General features: G+C 40.9%; 1 protein-coding gene across 7 annotated transcripts in view; it reads left to right on the top strand.

The window, feature by feature from the left end:
* The window catches only part of LOC138967688 (cAMP-dependent protein kinase catalytic subunit beta), a 135,309-nt gene that overhangs the window by 93,369 nt on the left and 29,197 nt on the right, over window positions 1-12,743 (top strand). For all 7 annotated transcript variants that reach the window (XM_070340335.1, XM_070340329.1, XM_070340330.1 and 4 more), the window contains exon 3: window positions 10,030-10,161. In XM_070340335.1, coding sequence (XP_070196436.1) covers window positions 10,030-10,161 — 132 coding nt within the window. The remainder of the gene's footprint in view (window positions 1-10,029; window positions 10,162-12,743) is intronic.

A 12,743-nucleotide genomic window follows, 5' to 3' on the forward strand; every position in this document is an offset into this window, starting at 1 on the left:
TTGCAAGGGAAAGACCGACCATTTCAGAATAGAATCTCCGTATTTTTTCTATATTTTGGACAGTGATCTGACAGTATGGGAAAGTTTGCCGAGCACACTGTACTAGGTGTCACAGAATTGCAACAGATCACCGTCAATAATCACCAACAAAACTTCGATTATATTCCGCACACGTGAACCACACACTACGGAGTCATGTCCGAGCCGAGAAAAATACCTTCTTCGTCAATGCTCTTCATGTTCACGATTTTAAATAAAAAAGAAGCATCAACAAGAGACCTTTTCCGGAGGTTGTATCACTTTTTCTGACTCGACGCCATTTTGTGCCTGTGACCATATAAATATTTGGTCAGGAATCTGGCAAGGTGTCCAAATGCAAAAATCCTGTTCTGGATACTTTTACTTTGTATTTTATTCTGTTTTTAAATGACTACAATATAAACAATACAGTTAGGCCAAAAAAAAAAATAGGTGTGGTTAAGGTAACATAGCCACAAAAAAATAGGGTAGGAAGGTAGGCAATCACTTTTTTTTTTAACTTTTTTTTCTAATGTGTACAAATTAAACCTACTTGACAGGGAAATAATTGTGCGACACGGGCGCTTTCGCTTTCATTGCGTTTTTTGCACTGTTTTTGTTTTTGTTTTTTGACAAATGTAATAAAAAGTTATAGGATCGGCCCCTAAAAATAGGGTAGGTCGGGTTACCGTAACCACACCTATTTTTGAGTCACTTGAGAAAAAGTGACTCTATGTAATCGGTCAGTGTTAGTCTGTCCGGCCGGCCGTCCGTCCGGCCGGCCGTCCGGCCGGCCGGCCGTCCGTAGACACCACCTTAACGTTGGACTTTTCTCGGAAACTATCAAAGCGATCCGGCTCATATTTTGTTTAGTCGTGACCTCCAATGACCTCTACACTTTAACGATGGTTTCGTTGACCTTTGACCTTTTTCAAGGTCACAGGTCAGCGTCAAAGGAAAAATTAGACATTTTATATCTTTGACAAAGTTCATCGGATGTGATTGAAACTTTGTAGGATTATTCTTTACATCAAAGTATTTACATCTGTAGCCTTTTACGAACGTTATCAGAAAAACAAGGGAGATAACTAGCCTTTTCTGTTCGGCAACACACAACTTAACGTTGGGCTTTTCTCGGAAACTATAAAAGTGACCGGGCTCAAATTTTATGTGAACGTGACTCCCAGTGACCTCTACACTTTGACGTCTGCTTTGGTGACCTTTGACCTTTTTCAAGGTCACAGGTATGTCTTGAAGGAAAAAAATTGAAATATCATATCTCTGAAACTATTCATCGGATTTGATTCAAACTTTATAGGATTATTCTTTACATCAAATTATTTACATCTGTATTGTGTTGTGAATAGCAATTTCTTCCTGTCCATCTGATGCCTCATATAATATTCAGAACTGCGAAAGTGACTCGATCGAGCGTTTGCTCTTCTTGTTTTTTTAGGCCTTATGAAGTATTCCTCATGCAGATTCTATCCATACCAAATTTATGTCTGTCAGTCGTCTGGATGCTGAGAAAATTGACTTTGTTAAAAAAAAAAAGCACCTTTTTGGGCACACAAGGCATTACGCATGGTACATTGGGCATTGAATAACCAAGTTACTGATAAGGGTATCATCTCAATCTAATTTTTAATAGGTCCAGAAATGGATGGAGAAACATATGTTATATTAATGAAAGTTTGATCTGAACATAGGTTTTGGATTTTGAACGTTTTTTTTAGCTGGTCAGTACGTTACATTTGGTGTAAATAATCATGAAAAAAGGGAAACTATCTTAAAAAAATGTTTCTGATCAAACTTACTTAAAAATCATTGCAGAGGAAAGTCATTAGGTAGGATGATTGTATTTTTTTTTAAATTGAGCGAAAAAGTTGTGTTTGATGTAATTTAATTGTACTTCTAAGTTAAAAATATGCGTTTGGTGTAAATGAAATTGTATCTACTTGCCCAAACAAGTTTTGTCAGTCTTTAAATAATGCCATAATACACAAAAGTGTGTGTTTTCTTATACCTCAGACACCTGGTAGTTAAAGAACTTAAACTATGGTCACAGGATTCCTAGTGCTTGCACCTGTTGGCTTGTAGAGAGACTTAAGTGAGGCCATCTGACAAGGGTGTAAATGTAACGTACATACTGAGAATACTTGAAAATGACAATGAATTTGTTTTAGAGACAGAAGATAACTTATCAGTGCTTAAGAACAACCAGCAAGACCAAACCTTTGTTTCAACATGAAAACAAGCACACTGAATGACAAAATTTACCTCAGAAGGACCACTGTTGGGACATTTTGGTGTAAATGTAACATACATCACCTTGTTTTTTTACTGAGACCATATGCAGCACATAATAGTGCTAAAAACAGCACATAACAGTCTGTTGAGGGTTTATGAGCTAAATAAAAGAGAAATTACCCTTCAAATGGACCTGCAGATCTTCGGAGCCTTCTGTATGTTACTTTACATAGGTAGCGGCAGTCAAAACTTGGTTTTGAAGTGAGAGTGAATGTTTTGTGATGTCTTGAAAGAAAAATAAAGTACAAGCAAAACACACAAAAAAGTAAGTGGATACCTTTATTAGTTCCTGAGATTTTGATATTTTAGTACATACGCTGTCGCGACTCTGCTTAAAACTGTAAAATAGGGCAACTTCAGCAGCATGTGGGTACCACATAGTTATCCTCAGCCCTTTCAACTTTTCAGGATCTGTTATCAGCAACCAAGAATAGAAAAAACACATAGTTCTAGCCCTCTAATCTCATATGGCTTCTGTCAGCAAGCATGCAAACTTCACGAAAAACACAATTAATCCCATCGCAAAATTGCACGGGAGGGCAACTTTGGGTCATCACAATTCACACAATATGTATAGCAGCTGTCTGAAACTTTCACATATTCCAAACAAATGTGTGTAGAACATGCCTATTTTTTTTCAGACAGCTTAGTTCAATGCTTTTGGAGTATAAGAGCCTCAAAAATGTCAAAAACCTCAATTTGTCAAGCGGAAAAACAGGAAAATTACAGTTTTTCGCACTTCAAGGCCAATAATTAAGAAACTATTTAAGATACAACGAAAAATTTTGGTGTGTAGATAGATTACAGTGTAATCTTTACAGACATCAGTAAAATTCAGTGTAATGTTGAAAATAATCCCCCAAGAGTGGACAAACCCCCCCAGAGGGGGATAGCACGTTTCAGATTGAAATATTTCAGAAACTACTGAAAATACAGCCATGATTTTTGGTGTGTAGATTGATTACAATGTTATCTTCACAAATATGTGTTCAATCAAGTACACTGCACTGGGGTGTGCACGTTAAAGATCCCACGATTGACAAAAGGGTCTTTCCTGGCAAAATTGTATAGGCATAGATAAAAATGTCACTGTTATCCCTGCGCCTTGAATATGTGCGCGATATAAATTGCATAAAAAAATATATATATATAAATCCCTGCGCTTAGAACTGTACCCACGGAATATGCGCGATATAAGCCTCGTATTGATTGATTGATTGAAGTAAGATATAGAGAATACTACATGGCTTGCTGTGTCGTACCAGATTTACACGAGTTGTTTTTTGACTCACATGCGAAGCAAAAGTGAGTCTATGTACTCACCCGAGTCGTCCGTCCCGGCGTCCGTCCGGAAAACTTTAACGTTGGATATTTCTTGGACACTATTAAGTCTATCAACACCTGATGTGGCCTGATGGTGTATGGTTACAAGATCTCAAAAAACATGTGCGGCAACTTGACCTCACTTCAAGTTCAAGGTCACAGGGGCCGTAATTGTTGTCTTAAAAACGACCATTTTTCACATTTTCTTCTGAAGTTATCGAGAATGGCAACCTTAGCTATGTATGCTATACAGGGCAATGTAAGCCCTATCTTTGGACACCAGTTTGGTTGACCTTGCTTCAAGGTCAAGGTGGCAAGGGTCCTTTAAAGTTGGATTGTATACATATTTTGAAGTGACCTTGACCCTGAACTATGGAAGATAACTGTTTCAAACTTAAAAATTATGTGGGGCACATGTTATGCTTTTATCATGAGACACATTTGGTCACATATGATCAAGGTCAAGGTCACTTTGACCCTTATGAAATGTGACCAAAATAAGGTAGTGAACCACTAAAAGTGACCATATCTCATGGTAGAAAGAGCCAATAAGCACCATTGTACTTCCTATGTCTTGAATTAACAGCTTTGTGTTGCATGACCTTGGATGACCTTGACCTTGGGTCAAGGTCACATGTATTTTGGTAGGAAAAATGTGTAAAGCAGTTCTTAGTGTATGATGTCATTGCTAGGTTGTTATTTGACCTTGACCCTGAAGGTCAAGGTCATGTAAAGGTCAAGGATGTGAGTCGTATGGGCTTTGCCTTTCTTGTTTAAATAGTGAACTGCGAAAGCGAGCTGTTTACTATTTGAAAAAGCAACGAGTGTAAATCTGGTACGACACAACAAGCCATGTAGTATTCTGTTTATCCTACATTATATACTTCTGTGCCAGATCTAACTAAAAGTCACCGACAGCGATATTGCCTTTGGATCAACCCGCTTTAGAACTTCAAACCACTTTACTCAATTTGACATTCATTCCTCCGCCATGACACACACTCTCAAACTAGGACAAAGTAGTTCGCCTTTGTTAACACTGTTAAGTTTAGTATTCGAACAATCAAAACCGAGTACCTGCAAAACCGGTAAAATCCGTTGCATTGATCGCGAGTCATGGCGGAGTATTCAAGCGAAGCGATGGTGACCCACGCTTCGAGACAATTTGTGGAAGAAATCAAACCCATCACTTCAAAATATACCAGATAAAAAGAAAAGCAGTGGCCACAGGATAAAAGAAACCAAAAGGAACAACAACAGCAAAGCATATCCTTCCTCGATAGGATTAGCTTGACCTTCCGGTTGATCCCATGTACTACTAATTTACATAGCTTGACCTTCCGGTTGACCTCATTTACATGATATACACACGTGTGATTTGAACGATTTTTATCTCACGGGTATCTCTCTCACGTATGTGGGATAAATTTATTAACATTGTTCACAGTTCTCTGGAGAAAACTAAATTCTTGCAAAGTGCACAGTCGGATGAGAAGTGACAGTCAAATGCATATATACCCCTTCTTCAAAGTCAGTCAAACAAAGTTGTCAGTCAAGTACTGCTTGAAACAGGTGTACATGGCAGGCAGGTTTGCTGGAGATTCGACTGTGAATGTTCTGCCAGAAGAAGAAAATGGTGCAAGCACAATGTTGTGTCCAAAAACAACCGATGCAGGAATCTGGCAGAAGTCAGCGATAGGTTCTCCTTTTTGTGGAACGATATCAGATCGAGCACCATGCCATTCACAAGTTCTGATGGACGGTCAAGGTCTTCCAGAAGGTCCGGATTCAGCAGGTGGTTTCTTGTGATCCTATGTTTCAGCAAATGAACCCCAACATTCCGGCCCATGATGCAACGCCCTGCGTCGACATCCAAAAATGCTTCTAGTTCTAATCCAGTCTTATTCCCCAGCTTTGTTGCTTCTTTCACTGTTCCCTCAATTTCTGCCTTGATTTCAAGTCCTTGCAGCAAGTTCACGTCGAACACTTTGGGGAGAAATGAAACCAGGTCACTCCAATCCCTCCCTGTTTCCAACCGAAGCAGATCCAGCTGCAACAATAGCTTGTTGGTCAGTGGTACCAGCTGAAGTTTGGGTGGTCGACCTCTTCCAGTTGCTGTGAAAGCAGACTTCATTTGCTGGAAGTGAGCATCATCTGTAACACACACAAACAAAACAAAAATGTAATACTATGTTCATAATAATTTTGTACTGAAACCATGAAGGCTACCAGTAAGTTCGTCACGCGGTAGATTCGTCACCCGTGACGAAATTACCGGCAGGGGTGGGCGGGTGTTATGCTTAGAGCTTATGCTTTCAGATGTTTGATTTGTGGGAGAGATTCAAGATTCACTGACATTTTTTTAGAGAGAGGAGAGAGAGAGGGAGAGAGAGAGAGTTGTTATTTTAAAACCCGAGATCTACTCATTGTGCAGTTCTCAACTGAGCAGTTTTCAGACGACACAGTCCGAGCATTGTTATTTTAAAACCCGAGATCTACTCATTGAGCAGTTCTCAACCCGAGATCTACTCATTGAGCAGTTCTCAAAAGCATGTAGTCTGAGAGAGGGAGCGAGCGAGCGCGAGAGAGAGAGAGAGAGAGAGAGAGAGAGAGAGACGGACGTACATACACCCATATCCATGACACGCACGCACACACACGCACGTACACACGCACAAACACTCACACACACCATCGCACACACACACACACACACTGACTAACACACACACACACACACACGCGCGACCAAGAGAGAGAGAGAGAGAGGGAGTCCTATGACTTCAACCTCACTGTCAAGGAGGCAGAGAAACTCAATGTGAGGAGAGGGAGGGGTGGAAGGAGGTGATGGACCATAAACTCTGATTAACTGGGGGGGAAAGGAAGAAGGAATGGAGATGCGCAAGGGTCAGTGTAAGCTACGCTACTCGTTGCTAGGCCTAGTCTTGCACTTCCGGTTTCAGCAAAGGAACAATTATTCCTTTTAATCCTAATTTAATCCTCAAGAAAACAACAATTGAGAAACAAAAACCATCGGAGTAATAATTCAAGATTAGTTTGAAACAAATATATCACATGTACGGCGAAAGGCAAAAAATAACTTAGGTCGTTTATCGAGTACCCCCATTTCAACACCCAATACAAAATGACCCAGCACAAACTACTATCATCAAAATGAAAACTACGCACTCAAAACGCTAAATTCAGCAGAATGGTTCGACAGATCAACTTCTAAACACTAAATGAACAGAAAAACATCAACACTTACCAAGGATGGGTTTGATTTCTTCCACAAATTGTCTCGAAGCGTGCGTCACCATCGCTTCGCTTGAATACTCCGCCATGACTCGCGATCAACGCAACGGATTTTACCGGTTTTGCAGGTCCTCGGTTTTGATTGGCTCGCGCTTCGCGCGCATGAATCTTAAACGGAAACTTCCATATTTGAAGGATTCACAAGAAATCGGACTTTATAGCGCATCCTTTACGACTACGATCGTTTGAGTTGTTTTTAAGTTACGAAAGGTTAAAGTTGGGCAATTTTTTTTTGTCCATGTCTAAAAGCCACCATCGATTTAATCTAAAAAATACCCCCCCTAGAAAGAAAAGGGACTCTTTCTTTAGCAGTCGACACTGGTTTCCGATCGTTGAATGAAGCTATTTTTAGAAAATACAACGCCGAAAGGGAAACGCCACAAAAAGTTGACGAGCAAGTAGTAATGGCGGTCGCGTCACGGCTGTCCGAAAATCCGGAGAGAGTATTTGTGATTCACGCACACGCATTCAATCCAAGCACATTTTGCAAACAAATGGCATGGGGTAAAAGACAAAGAATCCAACTTCATTTCTGTAGTTTCCATTTTCAATAATATGCCATACACTGAAAGCTGTCGGAAATTGAAAACGTGTTATTTTCAGCACAGATCTCGCTTTCCCGCATGGGACTAGCGTTACTGCCGCTACCTACTTTACACCATCCTTTTGTGTAAAGATGTACACACAACCAAAAAGGCACAACCATTAATTTAACCCTTTATTTTGACTTGAGACAGGTAGCTTAGAACAAACAAGTTAGAAATACTGTTTAACTGATGTGAGCATAGCCCATTAAATGTAAATTCAGTACCTTGTACTTGCTGTTTGGTGTAAAGTAACGTACAGATCATGGGTAAAATTAACATTTGGTACCGTAGTGGAGTACCAACCTGACTATTCTATCGTGAAAAGGATTTGTTATGATTTCTTGTTTGTAACTCAAAAAACTGCAGACCAAAATAGTGTAAAAATATTTAAAGAGGGTGATTTGATAATAATTTCTACACCGCTGACCGTGCTTTTTTCAAATTAAGTAATAACCTGATGATTGAGGTTAAGGTTTGCAAAACAAATGACATGAAAATTTACTGGAACCTTTTCTGCACTTCCATAGAGAATTTCATTGTTTTAAAAACAGTGTAAATAGGTAAATGTTGAATTGTAACTTTGATTCTGGGCTTTGGTGTAAAGTAACTAACGGATAAATGATTTTGCTTATATTGAGACAGGAGAAACTTTTTTCAAGTGTTGCTTTAGTACAGATCAACTCTACATTCAGCCATCAAGCCATTGGATAGTGAAACAGTTGCCTAAAGCTGAACCTAAGAAAATGACAGCACCTTGAAATTATGTTATGGTGTAAATGTAACATACAGTCATTTGTGCTTTATCTGCAAATATTTGATAAACCGAACACTTGACTGGAAAATAAAATGGTGCAATTGAAGGACAGGAATACCGAGATGTTTATTCATGTAAATTTAAGGAGGTTTAAAAAAAGTCTAAAAATTGTAACACTTTTTGGACTCCTTGACAAATTCTTGGCCATATACCATTGTATCCTGAGCAGAAGCCAGAACACTTTAGTTTTGACAATGACATTTATTATAGATGGAAATGTTCAGATAAATTTCCATTTAGCTAGTTCACCACATAGTTGTGATGTCTAATGTGCACATGTTAATTTTTGTTATAATGTGGCATCCTGAACTCAGGTCAAAATGAGTTCCTTCCCTTCGGGTCTCATTTAAAGCCCTGACAGGATGCCTTTGTTTTCCTTCTCTGGAGAGGAAATCGATTTGTTTACATACTTAGAGCTTTTTGTAATGTGTTATTGATATAAGCAGATTCGCGATCGTCCATAATTTTTCATGGTGTTGTGTAATTTTTAAATTACAAAGGAATTGTTATGTGAGACAATTTCAAGCGAGCTATCTTTTGCGGATGTATTTACTGTGCAAACTACTCTAATTATGGCAAAAGTGTCACGTGATAATCAACTTTGTACTTTGTGATCATACCAAAATGGCTACAGAGCGGACGACACTTTTTCCATAACCAGTTGGGAGTGATGCAACAATATCACTGTCTCCTTCCCACAGCAGTCTCAAAGTTTCGACTTGTTTTGACCTTAGAACGATGTCTTTATCATAACTGTGAAGAACAGAACGGAGATCACTGTCTAAGTCGGCCAATCTGCAATCACTTTCGTCTTTCGTCAGAAACATTAGCGAAAAACATATGGGAGATAACTCTGTATTCTTGTTTTGATGATTATCAGAATGATAATGTGGGTCATATAAACCTGACTCGGGCAATTAGGCAATCCTTGTTGTGGAAACAGTTAGGGTTAGGGGGAAGGCAATCCTTGTTGTGGAAACAGTTTGGGTTAGGGTCATATAAACCTGACTTAGGCAATAACTTGATAAGGCAATCCTTGTTGTGGAAACAGTTAACTTGAGTTTGGGTTAGGGTCATAACCTGACTCAGGTAATAAGGCAATCCTTGTTGTGGAAACAGTTAACTTGAGTTTGGGTTAGGGTCATAACCTGACTCAGGTAATAAGGCAATCCTTGTTGTGGAAACAGTTAACTTGAGTTTGGGTTAGGGTCATAACCTGACTCAGGTAATAAGGCAATCCTTGTTGTGGAAACAGTGTGGCTCCACCTCTCTGGTCTGGCCAGGCTTTCAGTGTGTATGGGATGAAGAACATCCCTCCACTTGATCACATACCAACAATCAACATCCTCACTATTGTCTATTTGCTACGGCCAGTTGACATTTTGTTGATGATTTGATTTCGCTATATTAAATTACAAAATTGTTTCATTGAAAAATGTCAGCTGTCAAAAAATTGATTCACTCGGAACTCCTGAGTCCTATGTCAAAATGATTGGACAGTCAGGGGTAAAAGAAAAATGTGTTAGATCAAAAAATGTATGCGCCAATGCCAGACCAAAGTCAGGGGCTTGAGAACAACACTGAAAATGTGCATTTTAATACTGTTGTATCTGATCATAAACTTTTGGTGGCTGTCATGTAAAAATGTGATGTTTGTTTCAGGCAAATGCTTGTCTGGACGACTTCGACAGAATAAAGACACTGGGTACAGGATCTTTCGGCAGAGTCATGCTGGTACAACACAAAGGGTCAAACAAAGAATACTACGCCATGAAAATATTAGACAAACAGAAGGTGTGCACCTTTTCTCTCATATTACTTCTCTTATTGGGCTTGTTAAAGTTGTTTGTTCTTGTGCACTGGGGAAATTGTGCAGATTTTAAAATTTGGAAAGTTTTGGTCAAGGGATAGAGAACTTGCTGGAATTAATTATTTTCACAGCGATTGGTTCTGTCGACAAACTTTCCCTGGAAGTCATTAGATGATTGATTGATTGAGAAGGAGGAGACATTAATGGGAATGCCGAGTGGCAAATGTGCATGCAGGCAGTGCAAGTGTTAAGTCAGTAGAATGAGTGTAGTCTCTTTCATACATGTTCAGCTGGTTGTGGTACATGCAGGCAGTGCAAGTGTTAAGTCAGTAGAATGAGTGTAGTCTCTTTCATACATGTTCAGCTGGTTGTGGTACATGCAGGCAGTGCAAGTGTTAAGTCAGTAGAATGAGTGTAGTCTCTTTCATACATGTTCAGCTGGTTGTGGTAAAGAGAGCAGTAACCCTGTCTGAGATGCTGTTATAGACATCTTTTTAAACACAAAAGGTTTTTGATTAAAAAACACAAACAAACATTGACATTGTCTTTGGTTTGGGAAAAAGGGATGCTAACACAGAAACAGGGAAAAGTTGAGGAGTTGTGAGAAGGGAAAAAAAGGCTATGGGAATCCTGGTATCATTACAATCCTGTGTGTGAAGGTGATGTTGTGCAGTGTAAAGTGTCATGTTGAGTTGTGACCGCATGCTGATGATTGTGTTGTGTCATGTTGAGTTGTGACCGCATGCTGATGATTGTGTTGTGTCATGTTGAGTTGTGACCGCATGCTGATGATTGTGTTGTGTCATGTTGAGTTGTGACCGCATGCTGATGATTGTGTTGTGTCATGTTGAGTTGTGACCGCATGCTGATGATTGTGTTGTGTCATGTTGAGTTGTGACCGCATGCTGATGATTGTGTTGTGTCATGTTGAGTTGTGACCGCATGCTGATGATTGTGTTGTGTCATGTTGAGTTGTGACCGCATGCTGATGATTGTGTTGTGTCATGTTCAGTTGTGACCGCATGCTGATGATTGTGTTGGATTAGACCTTGTCAGTGCTGTGACATGAACAGCTGAGAGTGAGAGCTGCCTGCCCATTATGTGTAGACTGGGACAGCTTTCACTGTCAGTGCTGTGACATGAACAGCTGAGAGTGAGAGCTGCCTGCCCATTATGTGTAGACTGGGACAGCTTTCACTGTCAGTGCTGTGACATGAACAGCTGAGAGTGAGAGCTGCCTGCCCATTATGTGTAGACTGGGACAGCTTTCACTGTCAGTGCTGTGACATGAACAGCTGAGAGTGAGAGCTGCCTGCCCATTATGTGTAGACTGGGACAGCTTTCACTGTCAGTGCTGTGACATGAACAGCTGAGAGTGAGAGCTGCCTGCCCATTATGTGTAGACTGGGACAGCTTTCACTGTCAGTGCTGTGACATGAACAGCTGAGAGTGAGAGCTGCCTGCCCATTATGTGTAGACTGGGACAGCTTTCACTGTCAGTGCTGTGACATGAACAGCTGAGAGTGAGAGCTGCCTGCCCATTATGTGTAGACTGGGACAGCTTTCACTGTCAGTGCTGTGACATGAACAGCTGAGAGTGAGAGCTGCCTGCCCATTATGTGTAGACTGGGACAGCTTTCACTGTCAGTGCTGTGACATGAACAGCTGAGAGTGAGAGCTGCCTGCCCATTATGTGTAGACTGGGACAGCTTTCACTGTCAGTGCTGTGACATGAACAGCTGAGAGTGAGAGCTGCCTGCCCATTATGTGTAGACTGGGACAGCTTTCACTGTCAGTGCTGTGACATGAACAGCTGAGAGTGAGAGCTGCCTGCCCATTATGTGTAGACTGGGACAGCTTTCACTGTCAGTGCTGTGACATGAACAGCTGAGAGTGAGAGCTGCCTGCCCATTATGTGTAGACTGGGACAGCTTTCACTGTCAGTGCTGTGACATGAACAGCTGAGAGTGAGAGCTGCCTGCCCATTATGTGTAGACTGGGACAGCTTTCACTGTCAGTGCTGTGACATGAACAGCTGAGAGTGAGAGCTGCCTGCCCATTATGTGTAGACTGGGACAGCTTTCACTGTCAGTGCTGTGACATGAACAGCTGAGAGTGAGAGCTGCCTGCCCATTATGTGTAGACTGGGACAGCTTTCACTGTCAGTGCTGTGACATGAACAGCTGAGAGTGAGAGCTGCCTGCCCATTATGTGTAGACTGGGACAGCTTTCACTGTCAGTGCTGTGACATGAACAGCTGAGAGTGAGAGCTGCCTGCCCATTATGTGTAGACTGGGACAGCTTTCACTGTCAGTGCTGTGACATGAACAGCTGAGAGTGAGAGCTGCCTGCCCATTATGTGTAGACTGGGACAGCTTTCACTGTCAGTGCTGTGACATGAACAGCTGAGAGTGAGAGCTGCCTGCCCATTATGTGTAGACTGGGACAGCTTTCACTGTCAGTGCTGTGACATGAACAGCTGAGAGTGAGAGCTGCCTGCCCATTATGTGTAGACTGGGACAGCTTTCACTGTCAGTGCTGTGACATGAACAGCTGAGAGTGAGAG

Source organism: Littorina saxatilis, linkage group LG5 (genome assembly GCF_037325665.1).
Source record: "Littorina saxatilis isolate snail1 linkage group LG5, US_GU_Lsax_2.0, whole genome shotgun sequence".
Taxonomy (NCBI): Eukaryota; Metazoa; Mollusca; class Gastropoda; order Littorinimorpha; family Littorinidae; genus Littorina; species Littorina saxatilis.